The sequence below is a fragment of the Callithrix jacchus genome, chromosome 9, assembly GCF_049354715.1.
Source record: "Callithrix jacchus isolate 240 chromosome 9, calJac240_pri, whole genome shotgun sequence".
Classification (NCBI taxonomy): domain Eukaryota; kingdom Metazoa; phylum Chordata; class Mammalia; order Primates; family Cebidae; genus Callithrix; species Callithrix jacchus.
Genome location: NC_133510.1, coordinates 125,520,592 through 125,547,443, shown reverse-complemented (window position 1 = coordinate 125,547,443; position 26,852 = coordinate 125,520,592). Strand labels below are relative to the sequence as shown.

General features: G+C 42.2%; 1 protein-coding gene across 50 annotated transcripts in view; it reads left to right on the top strand.

Moving 5' to 3' along the window:
* The window catches only part of CLIP1 (CAP-Gly domain containing linker protein 1), a 139,788-nt gene that overhangs the window by 67,434 nt on the left and 45,502 nt on the right, over nucleotides 1-26,852 (top strand). For 23 of the 50 annotated variants that reach the window (XM_054239022.2, XM_078337513.1, XM_078337518.1 and 20 more), the window contains 9 exons: nucleotides 2,812-3,756; nucleotides 7,924-8,040; nucleotides 10,382-10,439; nucleotides 10,953-11,036; nucleotides 11,918-12,074; nucleotides 15,928-16,093; nucleotides 16,192-16,407; nucleotides 19,784-22,048; nucleotides 24,391-24,507. In XM_054239022.2, the coding sequence (XP_054094997.1) occupies nucleotides 2,812-3,756; nucleotides 7,924-8,040; nucleotides 10,382-10,439; nucleotides 10,953-11,036; nucleotides 11,918-12,074; nucleotides 15,928-16,093; nucleotides 16,192-16,407; nucleotides 19,784-22,048; nucleotides 24,391-24,507 (4,125 nt within the window). The remainder of the gene's footprint in view (nucleotides 1-2,811; nucleotides 3,757-7,923; nucleotides 8,041-10,381; nucleotides 10,440-10,952; nucleotides 11,037-11,917; nucleotides 12,075-15,927; nucleotides 16,094-16,191; nucleotides 16,408-19,783; nucleotides 22,049-24,390; nucleotides 24,508-26,852) is intronic. The other 27 variants (XM_035257960.3, XM_035257953.3, XM_078337542.1 and 24 more) reach the window with 6 other exon arrangements.

Genomic DNA, 26,852 nt, shown 5'->3' with positions numbered 1-26,852 from the left:
GAGTTTATAACTATGAAGCACAACAATTATAACCAGCTCTGTAATATTTAATTTTATTTACTTTGATAATGCAGTTTTGGAGACCCCCAGGGCTTGCTTTTCCTCTTCTCTTGTGGACATTGTAATCTTTATTGGTGTCACAGCCTGTAGGTGGGCAGAGGAAATGAAAGAAGCATATCTGTTATTTTCTGTCTCAGAGAAAGGCAGTACGGGAGAGGAGTCTTAAATTCAGAGGAATTTTTAAACATTTTTTTGTATAAATAAGTAAAATAAAAACAAAAATAAAAATAAATTAAAAAACAAAAACAAAAACATTTTTTTGTAGACATGGGGTTCTTTCTATGTTGCCCAGGCTGATCTTGAACTCCTGGCCTCAAGTGATCCTCCTGCCTTGGCCTCCCAAAGCTCTAGGATTATAGCCATATACCATCTCGCCTGGCCAATCAGAGGAGTTTTGATCCTTTAAAGTTTGGACTCACTGCTGTTTTAAAATTATTTTGTTTCCTTTCATTTCCTAGATTAGTCTGAGTTTTTATGCTGGAAGCTATTTTCCACATATCCTATGTGCTAAATAAATTGTATAGCAGGTAGCAGAGGGAAATAAATTTCTAGCAAAGAAAGGACAAGGTTAAGAAAGTGTTTTTCTAGCCCTGGGTTATTTATTTAAAAGAAGAAAATTCTTGAGTATTACCCCAGAGCTCAAATAGAATCGAAGTATGTGGGAATAGGTAGAAACTTGCACTTTAGATGTCCATACCAGGTGATTCATGTGCGTACTAATGTCTGAGAACCACTGGGTTAGGGGGTTAGAGGAAGATGTTTACATCAAAATGCTGATAGAATTATAAAATCTAAAAAGGGGAATTTGTGTAACATTATGTATTATTGCAGGTAAGTAATCATTCTTACTTTGTGTTTTAATAAAATGATTAGTAGGCCAGGCACAGTGGCTCACGCCTGTAGTCCCAGCACTTTGGGAAGCTGAGGCAGGCAGATCACTGGAGGTCGAGTTCGACACCAGCCTGACCAACATGGTGAAACCCCATCTCTACTAAAAATACAAAAATTAGCCAGGCATGGTGGTGTGTGCCTGTAATCCTAGCTACTTGGAAGGCTGAGGCAGGATGATCGCTTGAACCTGGGAGGGGAAGGTTGCAGTGAGCCAAAGTCGCGCCATTGCACTGTAACCAAAAAAAAAAAAAGATTAGTAAATTAATTATTCATTTTTCAATTGATGCTTTCATTCTACATTGGTGTGTGCCTGTAATCCTAGCTACTTGGAAGGCTGAGGCAGGATGATCGCTTGAACCTGGGAGGGGAAGGTTGCAGTGAGCCAAAGTCGCGCCATTGCACTGTAACCTGGGCGACAAAAGCAAAACTCTGTCTCAAAAAAAAAAAAAAGATTAGTAAATTAATTATTCATTTTTCAATCGATGCTTTCATTCTACATTGAAACATTTGACAGGTAATTTTAGACCTTTTATGCAAGTGCTATCCAATGGAAATATAATGCAAGCCACATATATACAATTTATAATTTTCTGGCACCCACGTTACTTTTTTGTAAGTCACAAGTGAAATTCGTTTTAATGATATATTTTATGTAAACTGATATATCCGAAATGTCATTTAATCTAATCAGTATAAACATTATAAACAAGATATTTTAAACATTTTTACATATAATTTCTTTTTTTCTTTTTCCCAAGAGACAAGGTTTGCTCTGTCTCCCAGGCTGGAGTGCAATGGTGCAATCACAGCTCACTGTAGCCTCAATATCCTGGACTCAAGTGATCCTCCTGCCTTAGCTTCCCAAGTTGCTGTTACCACAGGCATGTACCACCATGCCTGGCTAATTTTTTATTTTTTGCAGAGATGGGGTCTTGCTATGTTGTTCAGACTGATCTTGAACCCCTGGCCTCAAGTGATCCTTCTGCCTCAGCCTCCCAGAGTGCTGGGATTACAGGTGTGAGCCACTCTCCTTGGCCCACAAGACATGTTGTGTTCCTTTTTTTCTAAGTCTTCAAAATCTGATGTGTATTTTACCCTTAAACCACACCTCACTTCAGATTAGCCACATCTCAAGTGCTCTGTAGCCATGTATGAGTAACAGCTACTGTTCCGGATGGCACAGTATATAAGATCACTTCCATGAAATGGGTAAGCATTTATGCAGCCTGGATAAAGTGGGGTAGAACAAACTGGCAAAATAAGGAAATGTTGTCTTTCAGGAGGCAGATATATCTGAGAACTTTGAAAGTTACTCTGTCTTTTAACTTACTAGTTAATGGGTATTTCTCTGATTTAAGCTTCTTTAGAATTGGAGCTACTAAATTGGGCTTAAGCCATTACCACAATTAGAAGTATGTATTAACCTGTAAACATTCATAATAGCTTGCTGCCTGAGATGGGATAGTTACTAAATATCTTCAGTGTTACAGAAAATTGTCAGGCCAGGCTCAGTGGCTCATGTCTGTAATCCCAGCACATTGGGAGTACAGGGTGGCTGAATCACCTGAGGTCAGGAATTCAAGACCAGCTTGACCAAAAAGGTGAAACCCTATCTCTACTAAAAATGCAAAATTTAGCCAGATGTGTTGGCACGTGCCTGTAATCCCAGCTACTTGGGAGGCTGAGACAGGAGAATTGCCTGAACCAGGGAGGCAGAGGTTGCAGTGAACCAAGATTACACCATTGTACTCCAGCCTGGGCACCAAGAGCGAAACTCCATCTTGGGAAAAAAAAGAAAAAAAAATTTGTCAGTGACTTGTTATTTAAATGATCTTTTCTTCTTTGGACTGCTGTTAATAGGTGGCTACAGTTTCAGAAAAGTCACGTATAATGGAACTGGAGAAAGACCTAGCATTGAGAGTACAGGAAGTAGCTGAGCTCCGAAGAAGGCTAGAGTCCAATAAGCCTGCTGGGGATGTTGATATGTCACTTTCCCTTTTACAAGAGATAAGCTCTTTGCAAGAAAAGTTAGAAGTCTCTCGTACTGACCACCAGAGAGAAATAACTTCACTGAAGGAACATTTTGGAGCCCGGGAAGAAACTCATCAGAAGGAGATAAAGGCTCTGTATACTGCCACGGAAAAGCTTTCCAAAGAGAACGAGTCATTGAAAAGCAAGCTCGAGCATGCCAACAAAGAGAACTCAGATGTGATAGCCCTGTGGAAGTCCAAACTGGAGACTGCCATCGCGTCCCACCAGCAGGCAATGGAAGAACTGAAGATATCCTTCAGCAAAGGGCTTGGAACAGAGACGGCAGAATTTGCTGAGCTAAAAACACAAATAGAGAAAATGAGACTAGATTACCAACACGAAATAGAAAATTTGCAAAATCAACAGGAATCTGAACGGTCTGCTCATGCTAAGGAGATGGAAGCCCTGAGGGCTAAACTGATGAAAGTCATTAAAGAAAAGGAGAACAGCCTGGAAGCCATCAAGTCAAAACTGGACAAAGCGGAAGACCAGCATCTCGTAGAAATGGAAGAAACATTAAACAAATTACAGGAAGCTGAAATAAAGGTAAAGGAGCTAGAGGTACTGCAAGCCAAATGCAATGAACAAACTAAGGTTATTGATAATTTTACATCACAGCTCAAGGCTACCGAAGAAAAGCTCTTGGATCTTGATGCACTTCGGAAAGCCAGTTCCGAAGGTAAATCGGAAATTGAGAAACTTAGACAGCAGCTTGAGGCAGCTGAGAAACAGATTAAACATTTAGAGATGGAAAAGAATGCTGAAAGTAGCAAGGTTTGTATTGACATCCTCCATTTTTTTCTTTTCCATTTATTATTCTTATTTTGCTTTGTTACTTTTGAGTTGAGGTCATTCATCTTCCAAACTGCTGATTTAAATTGCTTGATGTCCCCAGCTGAGTGTAGTGTAGTATGTTCTGAGTACGGTTTCATCTGAGGAGGTCAGAGAAAATAATGGCTTAACCACGTGAATTTATTTTGGTTGCCTATTATCTGGGTGCCTTATCTATTAATCTCTGGGCTATGCTGTGACCTCTTCTTTAAGCTTAGCTCCAGCCTATACTCTATTTAAAATAAGAATGCCCTAACACTGTGGTGTTAAGATGAATGAATGAACAGAAACTTAAAAGATTGTCATCTAGATGACTATTCTTTGGGTTAAGTTTAAAAAAAAAGATTGGCTGGGCACAGTGGCACATGTCTGTAATCTCAGCACTTTGGGAGGCTGGAATGGGTGGATCACCTGAGATCAGGAGTTTGAGACTTGCCTGGCCAACATGGCGAAACCACATCTCTACTAAAAATACACAATTAGCTGGGCATGGTGGTGGATGCCTGTAATCCCAGCTACCTGGGAGGCTGAAGCAGGAGAATCTCTGGAACCTGGGAGGTGGAGGTTGCAGTGAGCTGAGATTAGGCCACTGCACTCCAGCCTCGGTGACAGAGCAAGACTCTGTATTAAAAAAAAAAAAAAAAAAAGAAGGGCCGGGCACGGTGGCTCATGCTTGTAATCCTAGCACTTTTGGGAGGCCAAGGTGGGTGGATTACCGGAGCCCAGGAGTTCAAGACCAGCCTGGCCATCATAGTGAAAGCCCATCCTAAAAAAAAAAAAAAAAAAAAAAAAAAAGAAACTTAAAAGATCATCTCCTTTCCTAGCCATACACAGTCAGGTGCCACATAATGATGTCTCAATCAACAGTGGACCACATAAACAAAGGCGGTTCCATAAGACTATAATATGGTATCTTTACCTTTGTATGTTTAAATATGCTTCAATACACAAATACTCAGCATTGTGTTACAGTTGCCTACAGTGTTCAGTACAGTAACATGTTATACAGATTTATAGTCTTGGAACAATAGGCTGTACCATGTAGCCCAGGTGTGTAGTAGGCTATACCTTCTAGGTGTGTGTAAGTACACCCTGTGATGTCCACATGACAGTGGAATTGCCTAATAATGCCGTTCTCAGAAGGTATCCTGGTCCCTTTAAGCAATGCATGACTGTAATTGCCTTATCTATAGGGTTATGTATAAAAACAGAATGTGAGCTCAATGCTTCTTGGCTATTAAAATTAACATGTTGGCCAGGCGAGGTGGTCACACCTGTAATCCCAGCACTTTGGGAGGCCGAGGCAAGTGGATCACTTGAGGTCAGGAGTTAGAGTCCAGCCTGGCCCCTCTCTACTAAAAATAAAAAACTTAGCCAGGCGTGGTGGTATGCACCTGTAGTCCCAGCTACTCGGGAGGCTGAGGCACAAGAATCACTTGAACCCGGGAGGCAGAGGTTGCATTGAGCTGAGATTGTACCACTGGGTGACAGAGCAAAACTTGATCTCCAACAAAAACAAACAAACAAAAAAACATGCTGTGATAAATAATGTTCACAGCAAAATTAAGGATAAGAGCCTGGAGCACTTTGCATGGCAAAGAAACTCTTTGGAATTTTTTCTGTGGCACAACGAGAATAAAATCTGTCCCCTCTTTTACTGGGGGAAATATTGAACAAGTGTGCATTTGGTCAAGGCTTAGGAAATTACGTGAAACATTCGCCAGCTGCATTTCTTACTAACTAGGCTTGTTAAATGTCATCTTTATTTTTAAGGGTGGTTCGAGGAATTCTTTCCCTGTCCTGCTACTAGTTGAGGCGCTGGTATTGATGCTGAATGTTCTGAGCTTTTTGTGGGAGAAGCTGCTCTCGGCAAAGAAGGAAGGGTTGTGATAGTTAAATGGGGTGAGGTGAGGACTGACAAACAGCAAAAAATTGCTAAACTAACCATAGTTGAAGGTGACAAACTGCTTACAGGAAATTTTTCTCAAATCTCCATGTGGTACCAAAATACTAATCAAAACACAAAAATTAATTAGATAATATTTAGCTAATGTTTACTTTTTCACATCAAGATTTCATGAAAGCCAAGTTCTAATGACTATTATCCAGTGGATTTTTTTTTTTTTTTTTTGAGACAGTCTCACTTTGTCACTCAGGCTGGACTGTAGTGGTGCAATCTCAGCTCACTTTAACCTCCGCCTCCCAGGTTCAAGCGGCTCTCTTGCCTCAGCCTTTTGAGTAGCCGGGATTACAGGCATCTGCCACCATGCCGGACTAATTTTTGTATTTTTAGTAGAGACAGGGTTTCACCATGTTGGCCAGGGTGGTCTGACCTCATGTGATCCACCTGCCTTGGCCTCCCAAAGTGCTGGGATTACAGTCTTGAGCTGTCCAGCCCGGCCTGTCCAGCCCAGCCTGTCCAGTGGATTTTTAAATTTCATTTTTATTTAAATGTTGAAATACTTTACGCATATACAAAAATAGAGAAAATAATGTAGCCCACATATATTCCATTCCGATCTTAAGGTTTTTGTTTTATTTATTTATTTTTTAAGACAGAGTCTCACTCTGTTGCCCTCACTGCAACCTCTGCCCTCCAGGCTCAAGGGATTCTCCTGCCTCAGCCTCCTGAGTAGCTGGGATCATAGGCACATGCCACCACACTTGGTTAATTTTAATATTTTTAGTAGAGTCAGGTCATGTTGGCCAGGCTATTCTCGAACTCCTGACCTCAGGTGAGGTCTGCCCCCCTCGGCTTCCCAAAGTGCTGGGATTACAGGTGTGAGTCACTGCGTCAGGCCTTAAGGTTTTTAAAGTCTAGGAAATGAAATTGCTCAAGTAGCTCATTTAGAAAGTAAGCATCCATACTTTCTGCTTCAGATCATGCTGATATTCCAAATTACAATGAAGTCTAGACAAATAGTCCATTTTGACTATTTAAAAATGGCCGCTGGGCACAGTGCCTCACATCTCTAATCCTAGCACTTTGAGAGGCCAAGACAAGAGGATTGCTTGAGTCTAGGAGTTTGAGACCAGCCTGGGTAACATGATGAGACCTCCATCTCTCTCTCTTTTTTTTTTTTTGAGACAGGGTCTCACTCTGTCACTCACACACTGGAGTGCATTGGTGCAGTCTCAGCTCACCACAACCGCCACCTCACAGGCTCAAGCGATTCTTCTGCCTCAGCCTCCCGAGTAGCTGTAATTACAAGTGCACACCACCACACCCGGCTAATTTTTGTATTTTTAGTAGAGATGGGGTTTTGCCATATTGGCCGGACTGGTCTCGAACTCCTGATCTCAAATGATCCACCTGCCTCCGCCTCCCGGGATTACAGGCGTGAACCACCAATCCCAGCCAGAGACCCCATCTCAAAAAATATTTTTTAAACATTAGCTATGGTGGCATGTGCCTATAATCCCTGCTGCTTATGAGGCTGGTGCTGGAGGATCACTTGAACCCAGGAGTTCAAAGTTGCAGTGATCCATGATCATGCCACTGCACTCCAGCCTGGGTAACAGGGAAGACTCTGTCTCAAAAACAAAGCCACTAGAAAATCATATATAGAACTGATTGTTTAAGAAGTTCTTGACCTCTTAGAATTAAAAAACAACAAGATGGCCGGGTGTGGTGGCTCACGCCTGTAATCCCAGCACTTTGGGAGGCCGAGGCAGGTAGATCACGAGGTCAAGAGATCGAGACCATCCTGGTCAACATGGTGAAACCCCGTCTCTACTAAAAATACAAAACATTAGCTGGGCATGGTGGTGCATGCCTATAATCCCAGCTACTCAGGAGGCTGAGGCAGGAAAATTGCCTGATCCCAGGAGGTGGAGAGGTTGCGGTGAGCTAAGATCGCGCCATTGCACTCCAGCCTGGGTAACAAGAGCAAAACTCCGTCTCAAAAAACAAAACAAAAAAGATTAAAACAAAAAACAAAACAACAACAACAAAAAGAATTAAAAACCAACCCCAAATTTGTTGTATTCCTTTCAGTTTTGTTTTGTTATGTTGCTCATAAATTTTTTACATTTATTTTTTGTTCTTCTCATTCTTTTTTGTTTTCCTTTTGTTCATTTGCTTCTATACCATGTAACTCTGTGTGTTAGGCTAGTAGCATTACCAAAGAGCTCCAGGGGAGAGAGCTAAAGCTTACTAACCTTCAGGAAAATTTGAGTGAAGTCAGTCAAGTGAAAGAAACTTTGGAAAAAGAACTTCAGATTTTGGTAAGTACCTGTTGGGAATCTGAATCTCAGGGTTTCTGGCCATTTCCTGTTTTAAAAAAATCCTGCAGTAAGAAATATTGTAGTTGTTTGCCTTCTCTTTCTAAGTGTTGATTCAGGTTGAGTGTATTAGTTATTGGCTGGAAAATAATTGTCCCTCAAGGGGAGTCAGATCAAACCCAAACTAACAGCCAAGGTAGGTATTACTTTTTTTTTTTTTTAATCTATCCCATTGCCTTTGTTAATGCACTGCTTTGAAATGTTATTGACTACTTAGTTTTGCTAAACACAGAGCCCTTCCAAGTTATACATCAAATACAGTTAGGTTTCATACTGAATGAGGCACCTAAACTGTGCTTTCTCCAACTTGATCTGTGACTCACAGGGCAGCAGCCGTCCTGGACCATCAGCGCCCTCCTTTGGTGAGGTAGAATGCTTGCCGTCTATTTAAACAAATTCAAAGAAATCTAACTCAGTTTATTCCACCTCAGAAAATTACCCTCCCTTTCATGTTTTCTCTTTCCTCAATCTCAGCTTGTATTACATATATATGTATATATTTTGCCTTTTCTCAACTTTGTTCCTTCCTACTTGCCTCCTGCACTTTAAAACCAAGTTTAAACAAGGCTGATATTCACAAAGAGTGCCAATGGTGCCCACCCACACACCATGGAAAGAAAAGCCAGAGGCTTATGGAGAAACTCGACAAGAGGCACATGAGCCATGCAGGGTCAGCTGTCCCAGGTCCTCCACATCCCTTCCTATACCCCATTCATTACACTTCTGTGCTATTAACAGTGTGAATAAAAGTGTATGGCTCTTCCTTTCTTTTCTTTTTTCTTCCTTTCTTTCTTACGTTCCCTCCCTCTCTCCCTCCCTCCCTTTGTTTCTTTTTTTTCTTTTCCTTTTCCTTCTTTTTTTTTCTTTCTTCCTTTCTCTCTTGTCCAGGCTGGAGTACAGTGGTGCTATCTCTGCTCATTGCAACCTCCGCCTCCCAGGTTGAAGAGATTCTCCTGCCTCAGCCTCCTGAGTAGCTGGGATTACAGGTGCATATCACCATACCCAGCTAATTTTCATATTTTCAGTATAGATGGGGTTCCACCACATTGGCCAGGCTGATCTCATACTCCTGACCTCAAGTGATCCTCCCATCTCAGCCTCCCAAAGTGCTGGGATTACAAGCGTGAGCCATTGCGCCCAGCCTGGTGTCCTTTAAGAAAATGTTTTGAGGCCAGGTGCAGTGGCTCACGCCTGTAATCCCAGCACTTTGGGAGGCCGAGGCGGGTGGATCACGAGGTCAAGAGATCGAGACCATCCTGGTCAAAATGGTGAAACCCCGTCTCTACTAAAAATACAAAAAATTAGCTGGGCATGGTGGTGCACGCCTGTAGTTCCAGCTACTCGGGAGGCTGGGGCAGGAGAATTGCCTGAACCCGGGAGGCGGAGGTTGCGGTGAGCCGAGATAGCGCCATTGCACTCCAGCCTGGGTAACAAGAGCGAAACTCTGTCTCAAAAAAGAGAAAATATTTAGAGTTCATCGTTTCTCTGCCCTCCTTCCAAAGCTTTTAGGAAACCTTGCCTTTTCCCCGCCCCCAAGTTAGAGTATCCTTCTGTATGTCTTAGGACAAGACATGCTACCTTGAGTGTGATTGTGGGAATGCACAGGGGGCAGCCTGTGGGCTTGGATGCACTGTGGTTCCTACGCCATCTTTTCCCATCTTAATCCCGGCTAGTTAGAAACACTCATGTAACAATCCTCTTGATGTAGCTAGCTCAAAGTTCATCTCAGGACAACCAGGATAGTGATTTTTAACTTGGCCTATTGTTATGTTTAGAAATGAAGTCCTTGAACAGTAAGTGACTGACGGACCTTTTCAGTTTAAAAAGTAGCGACACCGACCTAGATTCAAGATATTACACTCAGATTACTCCCAGAAATAACAAATTTCAGAGCTCTGTTCACCATCTCAGGCAGATTTCTGAAGAGAAGGGCTGCTGTTTGAGGGGTAGCAACTTGAAGCTACTTGAAGCATACACATGCACCATGTGTATACACACATGCATGTACTTTCCTAGGTATGAACATGCCTACAGGTGCATGCAGGTGATGCCTTCCCATGTGTGCACACACACACATGCAAACTGCACTCATTTGTGTGTATCCATGCACATGTGTATGACCCACATGTGGTAGCAATTGGCATCACATGTTTCATGTATATTCGTTTTAATAAAACAAGACCAGCAACAAAAAGTCTATAGTATTGTAGTTATAACTGATAAAACTCCTTATCTTTACAATGTGAAATCTTTCTGTTCAGAATCTCTGGTTCTTTTTCTTTAGAAAGAAAAGTTTGCTGAAGCTTCGGAGGAGGCAGTCTCTGTTCAGAGAAGTATGCAAGGTATGTCTTACTAGAGCTCGCGTAGATCGCTTTAAAGAATACCGTACTCTTAAACTGGAGCTGGCCTGTGGAGTGCACAGAGTAGACGCTGCCTGTAGCCTAATTTCACTCTCCTGGAAGTTCCTGCCGCGCTCAGAAATACTGGCTTCCACTGGTTTCCTGAAGCCTCAACCTCCCAATTAATTTTTTCTTCTTCTGGCTTAAGGCTTATTCTACATTAAAATGGAAATATTCTTGGTGTTATTTATGTTTTCATCATTAACAGCTTTATTGAGTTTTAATTGGAAGGGGGAAAGAGATAAGTGGAAAGGGCCTGGTGCCTCTCTAAAGTACAGATTTGGGGAGGCCAGAGAGAGCGGCAGACCTGCTTTTTTCAGGATGCGCACCCGGCAGTGTGATTTGTAAGAGGATTTTTGAGTATTCCTGTGTTCTCAGATCTCTTGAACATATGATTTGATCCAGATACCTTATTAAATATGAAGCTTATTAAACTTCTAACTTTATCCTAAATAGAAACTGTAAATAAGTTACACCAAAAGGAGGAACAGTTTACCAAGCTGTCTTCTGACTTGGAGAAGCTGAGAGAAAACTTAGCAGGTAAGAAGACATCTCTGGTGACGAAACATTAAATACAGTAGGCTTCCTCATATTTGAGACAATTGTAGGGTGTTACATAACAAATGTACTATTCAAGCATAGCCTCTTTACTCATTATGGTGACATAAAAACATGATCAAGTACTTGTTTGAGATCTGTACTACACCGAGTCCTCTTTGCTCTGTTTTCACGAGAGCCAGAATCTGCTGCATCTCACCACTCCCACTGCTGTCCTTGCTCCAAGCCAACGGCCGTCTTTACCCTGAGCTACCATAGCAGCTGACCACCTGGGCTCACTGCTGCTGCCCATGCCTGCTTCAGTCTGTTCACACCACAGCCAGAGCAATCCTTTTAATATGAAGTCAGATCATGTCGCTTCTCTGCTCAAGGTTGTCCAGCAGCTCCCATCCCACACAGGGAAAGAGCTGTGGTCCTTACCACGATCAGGCCCTATTACCTCTCAGATTTCATCTGGGACCCCCATTCCCTGCTCATTCCACTCCAGCCACCTCAGCCTCTTTGCTCGTGCTTGGACGTATTAGGCGTGTTCCTGCCGCAGAGCCTATGTGCTTGCTTTTCCCTGTGCCCTCACTTCCTTCAGGTTTTCCCTTCCATTTCACCACCTCAGGGAAGCGCCATCTAAGATTCTAACCTTCTTCCCAGCTCCTTTCCCTGCATTGATTTTTCTTCCTCTTAGCACTTAATTAATTCTACGATTTCTTTCCTTTATCTTTCTTATTGTCTGCCTTCTTCACTAGAATGTGCTTTTTATGAGGACAGAAATTGCTTTGTGAAAATATTACCAGAGCAAGGATGCACTCAGTCAGTTTTTGTTGATTATGACACAGCCGTGCTATTCTTTTTTTTCTCTACATATTTAGATATGGAGGCAAAATTTAAAGAGAAAGATGAGCGAGAAGAGCAGCTGATAAAGGCAAAGGAAAAACTGGAAAATGACATTGCAGAAATAATGAAGATGTCAGGAGATAACTCTTCTCAGCTGATGAAAATGAATGATGAATTACGTCTGAAAGAAAGGTATAGATGACTGTTGATAAGAGTGCCCTCCTTAGGCTCTGTGGGAAGATCTAGGTGGGAGGGAAGACAAATGTTTAGGATTATTACATTTTAAAGTCTCCCATCTCTGTTCCTTTCTATTGTTACCTCATTGTGTCCTTGAATAAACTATTTAACCTCTAAAATGGGTTTTACCTATCTTACTTGTCAAGAACAACAGAATTAAGGAATAAAATATTATTTATAGACCATTTGGTGACTTGCAAAGAAAAGATAATAAGGCTGGGCGCAGTGGCTCATGCCTATAATCCCAGAACTTTGGGAGGCCAAGGTGGTTGGATCATTTGAGGTAAAGAGTTTGAGGCTAGCCTGGCCAACATGGTGAAACCTTGTCTCTATTAAAAATACAAAAATTAGCTGGACATAGTGGTGTCTGCCTGTAATCCCAGCTACTCAGGAGACTGAGATGGGAGAATCACTTGAACCCAGGAGGTGGAGGTTGCAGTGAACTGAGATTGTGCCACTGCACTCCACCTTGGGCAACAGAGCAAGATTCTATCTAAAAAGAAAGAAGAAAAAAGAAAAGGTAGTAGTTCACTAATGGCAATAATATCTTTTACAGGCATTTAAAAATATTTTTAACATTTTTTTTTTTGAGATAGAGTCTCACTCTGTTGCCCAGGCTGGAGTGCAATGGCTCAATCTCTGCTCGCTGCAGCCTCCACTTCCCAGATTCAAGTGATTTTTCTGCCTCAGCCTCCCAAGTAGCTGGGATTACAGGCGTGCGCCACCATACCCAGTTGATTTTTGTATTTATAGTAGAGATGGGGTTTCTACTGGTCACTATGTTGGCCAGGCTGGTCTTGAACTCCTGACCTCAAATGATCTGCCTGCCTCGGCCTCCCAAAGTGCTGGAATTACAGACGTGAGCTACCATGCCTGACCTTAACTTATGTTAATGGGAAACACATATTACCTATCACTATGGGCTATGCACTGTGTTAACAGCTTTCTAATTCTTATCATTATCCTATGAGGTGAGAGGAGGTGAGTTTAGCATTATTCCCATTCTAAGGAAAAAGAGGCCAGGCACAGTGGCTCACCCCTGTAATCCCAGCAATTTGGGAGGCCAACGCGGGCAGATCACCCGAGGTCAGGAGTACGAGGCCTGCCTGACCAACATGGAGAAACCCCGTCTCTACTAAAAATACAAAATTAGCTGGGTGTGGTGGTGCATCCCTAAAATCCCAGCTACTCAGGAGGCTGAGGCAGGAGAATGACTTGAATCGGGAGGTAGAGGTTATAGTAAGCCAAGATTGTGCCATTGCACTCCAGCCTAGGCAACAAGAGCAAAACTCCATCTCAAAGAAAAAGAAAAATAGGCCGGGCTTGGTGGCTCACGCCTGTAATCCCAGCACTTTGGGAGGCTGAGGCGGACAGATCGCCTGAGGTCAGCAGTTTGAGACCAGCCTGGCCAACACGGTGAAACCCTATTGCTATTAAAAATACAAAAATTAGCCAGGTGTGGTGGCACACACCCGGAATCTCAGCTACTTGGGAGGCTGAGGCAGGAGAATCACTTGAACCCAGGAGGCGGAGGTTGCAGTGAGCCAGGATCATACCACTGCACTTCAGCCTTGGCGACAGAGCTAGACTCTATCTCAAAGAAATAAATAAATAAGGTCAAGGGTGGTGGCTCACACCTGTAATCCCAGCACTTTGGGAGTCTGAGGCAGGTGGATCATCTGAGGTCGTGAGTTTGAGACCAGACTCACTGACATAAAGAAACCCTTTCTCTACTAAAAATACAAAATTAGCTGGGCGTGGTGGCATATGCCTGTAATCTCAGCTACTTGGGAGGCTGAGGTAGGAGAATCACTTGACCCTGGGAGGCAGAGGTTGCAGTAAGTTGAGATCGCGCCATTGCACTCTAGCCTGGGCAACAAGAGTGAAACTCTGTCTCAAAAAAAAAAAATTAATAAAATTAAAATTAAAAAATAAGGAAGGGAGGGAGGGAGAGAAGCAGGGAGGAAGGGAAACTGAGGCTTAGTGGGGTAAAGCCTGAGGTTTCAGATCTGGGCAGTCTGGTCCCAGAGCCCTTCCTGCTCTTAATAACTGCATTGTACTTCCTCAGTGCTCAAGTTTCTTCTGTCTTAATATCTGTTCTTGTCTTTATTCTGGAATTCTTGTTGCTTTGATCGTTTTCTTTTAATGGCTGTCATATAAAAATCAAATAATTTATAAGGCAAAGATTTATAAATGAAGTCTGTAGGCATTAGACTTCTACTTCCTAAAAGTGTTAATATCTGCAAAGTTCTTTTTTGTTTTGTTTTTTTTTTTTTTTTGAGAGAGAGTGTCTGTCTCTGTCACCCAGGTTGGAGTGCAATGGCACACGATCTCTGCTCACTGCAGCCTTCGCCTCCGGGGTTCAAGTGATTCTCCTGCCTCAGCCTCCCGAGTAGCTGAGATTGCAGGCATCCGTTACCACACCCAGCTAATTTTTTGTATTTTTAGTAGAGATAGAGTTTCACCATGTTGGCCAGGCTGATCTTGAACTCCTGACCTCGTGATTCTCTCGCCTTGGCCTCCCAAAGTGCTGAGATTACAGGCATGAGCCACTGCACCCGGCTGCAAAGTTCTATTTATTAATATATCCAACCTTTCACCCCCACATAATTCAGTCAGTGCTGAGTGGTGGCCAGGCCTTGGTTGGGCAACTGTGGTCAAACTTGCCTTGAGGTGGTGCCGCTGCACAGCTGGTGGTGGCTCAGTGCCTCCAAGAAGCTCCATTTTATAGGTGTTTTGTGAATGTAAAATCTAGGATTACCCCCAAGTTTCCCTCCTGTATCTGTGACTGTTCTGATAGTCTGTTTTCTAGGTCAATGTCCCATGTTTTTTAAATATATTTTTGTTCAACCACATGGTCTCTTTAAGGTAAAACTTTGAGTTATTTATTGTGATTTTTGTATCTTCTTTTCTTCAGAAGCACTAAAATGAATTTTTGGTAATCTAGTATGCTAAAATATTAAAATGCCCATTTCATTTATTTGTTTTTAATTGAGACAGAGTCTTACTTTGTTGCCCAGGCTGGACTGCAGTGGCTCAATCTTGGCTTATTGCAACCTCACTCTATCAGAGTCAACCAATTCTCCTGCCTCAGCCTCCTGAGTAGCTGGGATTACAGGAATGTAATCCTGTAATCCAGGTGCCACCACACCTGGCTGATTTTTGTATTTTTAGTAGAGATGGGGTTTTGCCATATTGACCAGGCTGGTCTTGAACTCCTGAACTTAAGTGATCCACTTGTCTCGGCCTCCCAGGGTACTGGGATTATAGGCATGAGCCACCATGCCTGGGCTCAGTTCCTTTAATATGTTTATTTTTTACTTTTTTTTCTTTTTTTGATCTATTGACATAAAATAGTAAACCTTCACAGTTATAGTAGTTGTTACTCTAAATAATTACTTATCATAATTGGTAAAATGATTCATTTTTTTTTTTTCTTTTTAAAGATGGGGTTTCACCATGATGGCCAGGCTGGTCTTGAACTCCTGACCTCAGGTGATCCACCCACCTCGGCCTCCCAAAGTGCTAGGATTACAGGCGTGAGCCACTGCACCCAGCCGGTAAAATGATTCTTTAGGCAAAGCATTAAAAATTTTTTTTGCCTATTTTAGTTGTTAGAGGGTGCAATGAGCCAAGATCACACCACTGCATTCCAGCCTGGGTGATGAGAGGGAGACTCCATCTCAAAATAAAAATAAAAATTAAAAATTATTAATACAATTGTTATTAATAGTATATTTTAATATAAATCTTAAATTTAAAACATTCCTATGAAAAATCTGACATCTTGTATTGAAACTTTTTCTAGATATGTGGAAGAATTACAGCTCAAACTTTCAAAAGCTAATGAAAATGCAAGTTTTCTGCAAAAAAGTATTGAGGATGTGACTCTCAAAGCTGAACAGAGCCAGCAAGAAGCAGCTAAAAAGCATGAGGAAGAAAAGAAAGAATTGGAGAAGAAATTGTTTGACCTGGTAAGGAGAGACTCAGTGGGCCTGTTTGCTGGCAAGGAAGGCAAGGGGCAGTATACATATGGCTGGATGACTCATTCCCTCACTTGGGGTCTCTGCAGGAAAAGAAGATGGAAACGAGCCACAACCAGTGTCAGGATCTGAAAGCCAGCTATGAGAAAGCCACTTCTGAGACAAAAACCAAGCATGAAGAAATATTACAGAACCTCCAGAAGACGCTGCTGAACACAGAGGACAAGCTGAAGGCCGCACAAGAGGAGAACAGTGGCTTGCTGCAGGAGCTGAAGGACCTGAGAAAGCAAGCTGATAAAGCCAAAGTATGCGACGGGAGAGAATTGCCTTGTGTTGTAGCTTGCCTGAGCTCTTTGTCAAGGCAGGAAGGGTGCTTAGAATGCAGCAGTCAGTGGGACAAGTTAAGGTGGCCTCTATAAACGTTACTCTTCTGAGTGCATGGCAGGGTGGCACGTTACATTTCCTATGACTTCAAGTGTTTTGTGCCAGCTGCGTTTCCTTCTGAGGGTCGATGATGGCTATGGGTCTGTCTTTCCTGGAATGGATGGTGCAGCTGTCAGCCCTGTGCTGCCTGTTTCCCAGCTGTCATAAAGGTTCTGACGCTGCCTGAGCTCTGCTTGCCTGCCTGTTGCTCTAATCTTGGCCATGCTTGTTGCTGCCTTGCACTAGGTTAGGAGAGACGCAATAAAGCAAGAGGCAGAGCTCACATGAAGCAAGTGAGCAAGGAATCAGGACGAGAGAGAGCCTGCTTGGAGGAACAGAGCTCTTAAAATTGAGAACTTACAGAGGGGCTTTTATGTGTCCCCAGGAAGGTACCATGAGCTTAATGACAAGGAAGCTGGATTCAAGGGCAAGGAGGAAACATCCTGTTAGTAGTAGATAGAGCAGAACTCCATATGTTGGATTTTATTTTATGGTTTCAGGATTGTATCTGGGCCCTATACATAAATTTTTCTTTTTAGAGACTGGAGTCTTGCTATGTTGCCCAGGCTGGTCTCAAACTCCTGGGCTCAAGCAGACCTCCCACTTCAGCCTCTTAAAGTGTTGGGATTACAGGTGTGAGCCACCGTGCATGGCCTGCCCAGTACATTTTGTGACTCTGGTAACTTCATGAAGTTCAACCTTCCCACTATTTAACTTTTTATTGCTCAAAGGAAAGTAAATATTCATTTTTATTTATTTTTAATGTGTTATAGGAGTTTAGTAGAAATGATAAAAGAGCATTGTAGGACTTGAAACCAATCCCATGAAAAACCTCCTGCTAAGTGGACATGACATGGTATGAGTGTGCCATGCGTGTCATCTGTGAAATCCATATTCTCCCTCTTCTACACTCTGATAGTTGAGGATTTCTCTTCTTTCTCTGAAACACCTCCAGTTTTATGTGCCATTTAGCACTAGATATAATTCCCAGATCTTTTGTCTTTGTGCTTTCTTTTATCTGGGAAGACTTCAGGTTCTTTTTTTTTTTTTTTTTGTATTGCCTTTAAAATGTTGCAGCCTGAGCAAACCACAGCATTCTAGAACTGTTTTAAGGTCTCCTCAGTTTTTTTGTTTGTCTTTTGAGACAAGGTCTTACTCTGTCACCTAGGCTGAGTACCAGAGGACAGTCATGGCTCACTGCAGCCTCAAGTGATCCCCCTGCCTCAGCCCCCCAAGTATCGAGGACTAAAGACATGTACCAATATACCTGGCTAATTTTTTATTTTTTGTAGAAACAGAATCTCTACTATGTTGCCCAGGCTCATCTTGAATCGCTAGATGGAAGCAATCCACCTGCCTTAGCTTCCCAAGGTGCTGGAACTGCAGGTGTGAGCCACAATTCCTGGCTGGTCTCACTAATTTTGTTGGTTGTTTTGTGCAAGGGTCATTGAGTTAAAATACCAGGACTGTTTCCCTCCAAAGTTGTCTGGTATCTGATTTCAGTGGCTCTTATCAGTCCCGGACTCTTTGGAAAAATTTAATGAAATCTACAGATATTTTTCCAGGAAAGTTTACATGTCCACTCAACAAGGTTCATGGTGCCCACAAAGCCTCCTTATTCCCTACTTTTAAGAGCAAGTGGTCTATAACTATGCTGCTTAATACAGTAGCCACCAGCCAGGTGAAGCCATTCAACTTTAAATTTGTAGCCAGGCCTGGTGGCTCATGCCTGTAATCCTAGCACTTTGGGAGGCCAGGTGGGCAGATTGCCTGAGCTCAGGAGTTTGAGACCACCTTGGACAACATGGTGAGACCCTGTCTCTACTAAAAATACAAAAAATCAGTCTGGCAGCATGCACCCATAGTCCCAGCTACTTGGGAGGCTGAGGCAGGAGAATCCCTAGAGCCTGGAAGGCAGAGGTTGCAGAGAGCTGAGATGGTGCCACTTCACTCTGGCCTGGGTGACAGAGCAAGACTCTATCTCAAAAAATCAATCAATAAATAAAAATAAAAACCTTAATATGGGAATATATGTGGCCAACATTGTATTCTCCATTTTTGAATATGCCTAAAAGAGGATCACTTGAACCTGGGAGGCAGAGGTTGCAGTGAGCCAAGATCATGCCACTTCCCTCCAGCCTAGGCCACAGAGTGAGACTCTTGTCTCCAATAAATAAATAAATAAATAAATAAATAAATTTAAATTTGTCATATTTTAATTACAAATTTAGCTCCTCATTCACTCACCACATTTCAGGTGCTCAGTAGTCATATGGTCACCATTATGCGAGTGTAAAAAGAACATTTATATCAGCCGGCACTGTGGCTCCCGGCTATAATCCCAGCACTTTGGGAGGCCGAGGCAGGTGGATCACTTGAGGTCAAGGAGGGAGACCAGCCTGGCCAATGTGGTGTGTCTACTAAAAACACAAAAATTAGTTGGGCATGGTGACAGGCACTTGTAATCCCAGCTACTCGGGAGGTTGAGGCATGAGAATAGCTTGAACCTGGGAGGTGGATGTTGCAGTGAGCTGAGATCATGCCATTGCACTCCAGCCTGGACAGTAGAGCAAGACACAGTCTCAAAAAAAGTGTATCATTGCAAAAAGTTCCAGACAGCACTAGTATAGACACTGTGCTCAAATTATCTTATAACTCTATAAATTAAAAAAAAACACTTTATTTTAGTTATCAAAGCCTAGAATTTAGACTAGTTTTTATGTTTATATGTGACATTCGGACTAAATCACTCTCAGCCCCATGGCTGTCCTTAAGTAAGGTCCTGTGGTGAGTTTGCAAGGCAATAGTTTATTTTTTTTGTTAGGCCCCTTCCTTTTTTCATTAACATATACTGACTTTACGTACTTCTTTAATTGTATTTTTAAAAATTCTTCTATGAATCTTTTCTGCATTCAAAATAATTAGATAATAGGAATGGCAGGAAAGAATCTTATGCCCTGATATCAAAATCAAGCTACTATTTTTATCTTTTAGGTAGCTACTGGAAATAATTTCACAAGTTGTTTCAAAGATAAAATAAGCTAGCAGATATGGAAGCACTTTACAAAGCTACACTTTTGAATTATCTTTTGTGGGCTCTGTTTAGTTTCTTTCCCTTGTTATTCAGATAGTTTCTATAAAGTTTATTGTAGAAATTTTAAAGCTTTTATCATATAAGTTACATTAGGTTATTTGGGCTTGCATTTTTCTGCTTGATTTCATTTGTGTTTCCATTCTTTCCATCTTTTGTTTCTGTAGTCACTAACTTATTTGTTAACATCAGCCAAAAAAGAAATTGAACTAATGACAGAAGAGCTGAGGGATCTGAAATCAGAGAAGCAGCTTCTTTCGCAGGAGGGAAATGATTTAAAGTTAGAAAACGGTTCACTTTTATCCAAGCTTATAGAAGTGGAGGCCAAAATAGCTTTACGTCAGGGAGACCAGCAGAAACTGTGGTCAGTGAATGAAACTCTTAATTTAGAAAAGGAGAAATTCTTAGAAGAAAAGCAAGATGCTGAAAAGCTTTATGACCAAGAACATCTCAGTAGAGAAGGTTTGGCTGTTGAGAAGGAGAAACTGCTGAAAGACATCAACGTAGCACAGGAAGAACTCTTGAAGATAAATGTGGAAAATGACTCTTTGCAAGTTTCTAAGGTGAGCATGCAGGCCCTCATCAAAGAACTCCAGCTGAGCAAAGATACTTTGATTGCTAAGACTGAGAAGGACCAGGAAGAAAAAGATCACCTGGAGGACCAGATCAAGAAACTTACTACCGAAAACTTCATCTTGGCCAAAGATAAGGATGACATCATTCAGAAGCTTCAAAGCTCTTATGAGGAGCTAGTCAAAGATCAGAAAACTTTGATACAGGAGATTGAAGATCTCACAGCTGAGAAAAAGTCAGCTTTAGAGAAACTGTCCAATCTTGATAACACGTGCATATCCTTAAAGGTAGAACGAGATAATGTTCTTCAAAACAGCAGAGATCTGCAGTTAGAGAAGGACATGCTGCTTCAAGATCAGGAAAAGTTGAATGCCAGCCTCCAGGCTGCCCTCCAGGTCAAAGAGCTGCTCCGCTCAGAGGCCAGTGGACTCCGTTTACAGCTGGATGATACCAGCAAGGCCTTGAGGAAGGCAGAGCTGGAGACCATGCAACTCCAGGCCACAAACACAAGCCTTATGAAGCTCTTGGAGGAAATTAAGGCCAGCCAGGCAGTCACAGACTCCGAGTACATCCAGCTTCTGCATGAGAAAGAAACTTTGGCTGCCTCCGAGAGAAGGCTCTTGGCAGAGAAAGAGGAACTTTTAAGTGAAAATAGAATCATCACTGAAAAACTCCACAAATGTGCAGAAGAGGCTGTCCATACTAAGATGATCCTGAATGAGAAGATCACTTACCTGACTTCTGAGGGGGAGGTGGCTTCTCAGAAAATGACTAAACTTGAAAAGCAGCAGGATAGTCTCTTGAAAGAAAAATCCGCACTGGAAACACAAAATGGACTTTTACTTACAGAGAGAGAGGATTCCATCAAAGCCATAGGAGATCTCAAAAGGCAATATGATCAAGAGTCTGCAAACAGAAGGATAATGGTGCATGAGAAAATGAAACTCCTTGGTAATATTGATGCTCTGAAGAAGGAGCTTCAAGAGAGAAAAAAGGAAAACCAAGAACTAGTGGCCCGCAAGTGCGACCTGTCTTTGATGCTGAAAGAGGCTCAAAATGCCAAAAAGAATCTAGAAAAAGAACACACTCACATATTGCAAGCAAAGGAGAGTTTGGATGCTGAACTTAACACGTGTTGTTCTGAGAAGATTTTGCCGAGAGATGGCTTGACCCTGCAAGAAGAGTGTCAGAAATTAAGTGAGGAGATCCAGGAAATGCAGCAGTCCTTAATCCTGGAACAGGAAGCCAGAGCAAAGGAGAACGAGTCATCCTTGTATGAAAACAATAAACTTCATGGGAGGATGGTACTCCTGGAGCAGGAGGTGGGGGAGTTAAGAGTGTATATTGAGGAGCTGGAGTCCCAGAAGTTTGTGCTATGCCAAGAGAAGACCAAATTGGAGCAAGAAATGGCAGTGATCATTGAGGAGAAGGAACTGTTGACTGCAGAAGCAGTTCAACTCGCTGCCCATATAGAGACTCTGAAAAGTGATTTTGCTGCCATGTCCAAATCCAAGGCAGAAGTGCAGGAACTGCACAGTTGCCTCACCAAGATTCTGGATGACCTTCAGCTTAACCACGAGGTGACCCTGGCCGAAAAAGCCCAGGTGATGCAAGACAACCAGAACCTCTTGGCTGAGAAAAACGAAATGATGCTGGAAAAGGATGAGCTCCTGAAGGAGAAGGAAACCCTGGCAGAAAGCTATTTCATCCTTCAGAAAGAGATCAGTCAGTTGGCCAAAACCAACAGCCATATTTCAGCCAATCTCCTAGAATCTCAAAATGAAAACCATACTTTGAGGAAAGACAAGTGCAAGCTTACCCTTAAAATTAGAGAGCTCGAGACTCTTCATTCACTTACGGTAAAGTGAGAGGTCAAGTGTTGAGCACCCAGACTGCTTACTAACACTGTGCACTAACTCAAGTGGCCTAGGTCATCTTTCTTCATTTCTGCTTAAGGAAATCCACCTCATTAAGTCAGTTGCTTATATGTTTCAAGCTGTTTGTTACAGTCTGAAAGGGAGTTTTTTTTTTTTTTTTTTTTTTTTTTGAGATGGAGTTTCGCTCTTTTTTCTCAGGCTGGAGTGTAAAGGCATGATCTTAGCTCACCATAACCTCTGCCTCTGAAGGGGAAATTTTTTTTTAACCAAGTATCTCAATGCAGTAGTCTCTCCTCATTTGAAAAAATTGCAAACTGTGAATAAAAAGGATTTCTTTTTAAATTTAATGAGAAACTTTGTGAAAAAGTTAATTGTGGTTTCTTAAAGGCTTAGGAGCAATAGTGAAAGTTGTCCAGGTACAATGACTCATGCCTGTATTTCAACACTTTGGGAGGCTGAGGTAGACAGATGGCTTCAATCTAGGAGTTTGAGACCAGCCTGGACAACATAGCAAAACCCGGTCTCTACAAAAAATACAGAAATTAGCTGGGCATGGTGACACATTCCTGTAGTCCCAGCTACTCAGGAGGCTGAGGTGGGAGCATTGCTTGGGCCCAGGAGGCAGAAGTTGTAGGGAACCAAGATCATGCCATTGCACTCCAGCCTGGGCAACAAGAGTGAAACTTCGTCTCAAGGAAAAAAAAAAGAAAAGCAGTGGTGAAATTGGCACATATTGAAATAGAGAGTCTTCTGTTTGGCTTTTAACTATTTCATTGTGTCTATTCATTTGGAGTTGGAAGATTCCATTGAAATCTTCCTGGCTGATAATTGGATAGGGATAATGGAGAATTTTCATAAACTTTATTAGACCAATAAATTATAAACAAGTGCCTAAAAGGATTTTTTTAATTAATTAATTTATTTTTAAGACAGAGTCTTTCTCTGTCACCCAGGCTGGGGTATAATAGCGTGATCTTGGCTCACTGCAACTTCTGCATCTCGGGTTCAGGAGATTCTCCTGCCTCAGCCTCCTGAATAGCTGGGATTATAGGCACCTGATACCATCGTGGCTAATTTTTGTAATTTTTTTTTTTAAGTAGAGAGCGGTTTTATCATGTTGTCCAGGCTGGTCTTGAACTCCTGACTTCATGGTCCGCCCACCTCAGCCTCCCATAGTGCTAGGATTACAGGCATGAGCCACTGCAGCTTGCCTGTTTGTTTATTTTTTAAAGATGGAAATCTTGCTGTGTTGCCTAGGCTGCTCTTGACCTCCTGGGCTCAAGCAATCCTCCCGTCTCAGCCGCCTGAATAGCTGGGACTATAGGCACATGCCACAGCACCTGGCTATATTTTGATTTATTTTTATGATTATTTTTATATCTAACTTTTTTCTTTTGAGATGCAGTCTCATTCTGTCACCCAGCCTGGAGTACAGTGGAATGATCTCAGCTCACTGCAGCCTCTGCCTCCTGGGTTCAAGCGATTCTCCTGTTTTAGCCTCTTGAGTAGCTGGTACTACAGGCGCATGCCACCACACCTAGCTAATTTTTGTATTTTTCGTAGAGACGGGGTTTCACTATGTTGACCAGGCTGGTCTCGAACTCCTGACCTCGTGATTTCCCTGCCTCAGCCTCCCAAAGTGCTGGGATTACAGGCGTGAGCCACCACACCCGCCCTATCTAACTTTTTATAATTACTTTTTATAGCAGCTAAGAATTGGTCTCCACATCTCTCTTTTTATTCATAGCCATGTTTTTATTCATTGCCCACAGCTTGCGTTAAATGCTTCTCATTAAACACTTCAGCCTTATGTTAGAAGTGCCCAAATAATTTTGATATTTATTTGAAAAATTCTCAACCTAAATTTGAGTGACTTCAAAAGCCCCAGATTTGAAATAGCAAGGATAGTATTTTAAACTTTTAATAGTAAATATGATACCAAGAAATTCAGCTACATAAGGATGTTGTTCGTTGTTACCACTGAATAGTCTTTCAAGCATAAGAATGATGCAAGCATGCTTGCCAGTATAACTTGGAACTTTCATTGGAAGATGTATGTTTAGAGGTTCTGAAAACATGCAAATTGCATAACAATTGACATTGAAAAATGGCAGGAAAGGGTCTGTATATTCTACTTCAGAGTAAAGACCTTTCCTGTCTTGGTCTGTCTGTTTCAGCACTGGAGTGGTGACTGATTCACCCTCTCTGTGTGCCTCCCTTACCTGCACAGACACTGAGTGCTGCCTGAACAGCACAGCCCGATCCTTACCTGATGATGTCGGTGAGGGGTGTCCTCATTTCTCACAGTGTTTCCTTGTGTTTAGGCTGCTCAGACAGCGGAAGATGCAATGCAGATAATGGAACAGATGACCAAAGAGAAGACCGAGACACTGGCCTCCTTGGAGGACACCAAGCAAACAAATGCAAAACTACAGAATGAAGTAATCAGATTTAAATGGCTTTTTGTACAAAGAACAGCTTACCGACTTCGTGGAATGTTTGATCACTAACTCAGGATTGCTTATGTTTTGAAGTGTGGCCTTACACAGGTTTGAAATGTATGCCAGAGCCATGATAATATTTAATGAAGTGTATCACTTCATTACTTATTAGGATCAAACTTTACAAATTGAGGAAAAAACCTTAATAGCGTGGGTTTCTAAGGTCACTATTTAGTGATAGCACTAGCAAAAGGAGGTACTGATGGCCTGCGCTAGCTTTTGTATCCTTTGTCTTACATCACACCCATTGTTTTTTCTCTTCTCTTTCCCAACTTTGAGCCACTAAATTTCGTTCCTCAGCCCTGAGTTTGATGTAGGCCTTTTCTTGGCCCAGCTCAGTACTCATTTCCTTTTGTACCATCTTGAATGAGTCACTTTTGGAGCTGGGACAAATCTGTGGCGTCAAGATATTTTGATTCTGTCCACAAGTAGCATTTCTCCTTCTGTAGCATTTTTCCTCCTCTTTTGATTTTCCTGCTCCCACCCTCCCAGCTCATACCAACCCTTTCTTTGTTTGGAAAGCTGTTATCTAAATCCTAAGACTGATGCACCAATGGTTATGTGAAGTCTATGGAACTTCAGATGCTTTTGTTTGTTTGTTTTTTTGAGATAGAGTCCTGCTATTGTCACCCAGGCTAGATGGCATAATCTTGACTCACTGCAGCCTCCACCTCCCAGGTTCAAGCAATTCTCCTGCCTCAGCCTCCCAAGTAGCTGGGATTACAGGTGTGCACCACCACGCCTGGCTAATTTTTATATTCTTAGTAGAGACACGGTTTCGCCATGTTGGCCAGGCTGGTCTCAAATTCCTGTCCTCACGATCCGTCTGCCTCAGTCTCCCAAAGTGCTGGGATTACAGGGGTGAGCTACTGTGCCTGGCCCAGATGGTTTTAAAATTAACAGGCAGGTAAGACATTAAGGAAGGAAATCAAGGGGAAGGCAGTGATCAAACTGAGGTGCCACTATAAAAGCTAGGACTCCTTGTTGTAGATGTCAAGGATCAACTTCTCAAAGGAGATGAACATTTGGGGGTAATGATAGGATCAATAACAACACTTCACATTGAAGGAGTACATATATAGAAGGGACAATCCTAAGAGAAGATGACTTAAGCTAAAAATATAAAAGCATTTAAAAACATAGCTGTTAATCAAAATTAGAAGCGGAAGTAAATGAGAAGATTTTAGGGAATGTGCAGCAGTGGAACTGGGGAAACTGTGTCCTTCTACCACAGATCCCTTTGTGTCTTTGTTATAGCCAGTACACAGGGTTGGATGAACCGTGTTTTTGGACCCATTGTGATATTTTATTTTTCTTGTTTTGTTAATCTGGAATGTTAGAAGGTGTTAAAAGGAAGATGTTGGTTTTAAAATGAGCAAGACACTTTCTGGGACTCCTGACTGGTGGCATGTAGCATGGCAAAAGGAGATAGCTCCCTTTTCTGGCTGTAGGAGACAACTTCCCAAGGCCCAGGAGCCACCTTGAGGAATGGAGGCCCACATGAGCTACCATCCTTGGTGGGGTCTCTACACCTAGAGTTCCAGCCGCCTGCCAGAGCCTGTGATCAGTCACATCCCCACTTATCCCAGTGACAACTCTGGCTTTCCGCCAAGGGCCAGGCCCACATCTGGCTGCATCCCCATGGGCCACTGATGTGGCTAAGTGGGTGTGAGTGCTCTTCAGTCCCACGTTACGGCTTTTTCCTCTTCAGTTTCAAGTTCAGATGGGTAACTAAATTTTTGTCTAATCTACAAATAATTTTGATTCAAATAAATAATTTTTGTAGTGAGGACTATGTAAATCTGGTACTAACGTTGAAAACTTTCATATCCTGGCCAGGCGCAGTGGCTCACACCTGTAAGCCCAGCACTTTGGGAGGCTAAGGCAGGTGAATCACCTGAGGTTGGAGTTTGAGACCAGCCTGACTAACATTGAGAAACGCCATCTCTACTAAAAATACAAAAAAAAATTAGCCCGGTGTGGTGGTTCATGCCTGTAATCCCAGCTACTCGGGAGACTGAGGCAGGAGAATTACTTGAACCTGGGAGGTGGAGCTTGTGGTGATCCAAGACTGCACCATTGCACTCCAGCCTGGATGCAAGAGCAAAAAACTGCATCTCAAAAAAAAAAAAAAAAAAAATCATATCCTAAATCTCTAATCTTTGGGGAAAGAAAAGGGCTCCTCTTCATTACAAAGAATAGTCCTTGCTTATGTCATTACTTTGCATTCTACTTCTTGTTTTTTTTTTTAATGAATCATATTTGGTTAGGAAGTTCAGTGATAA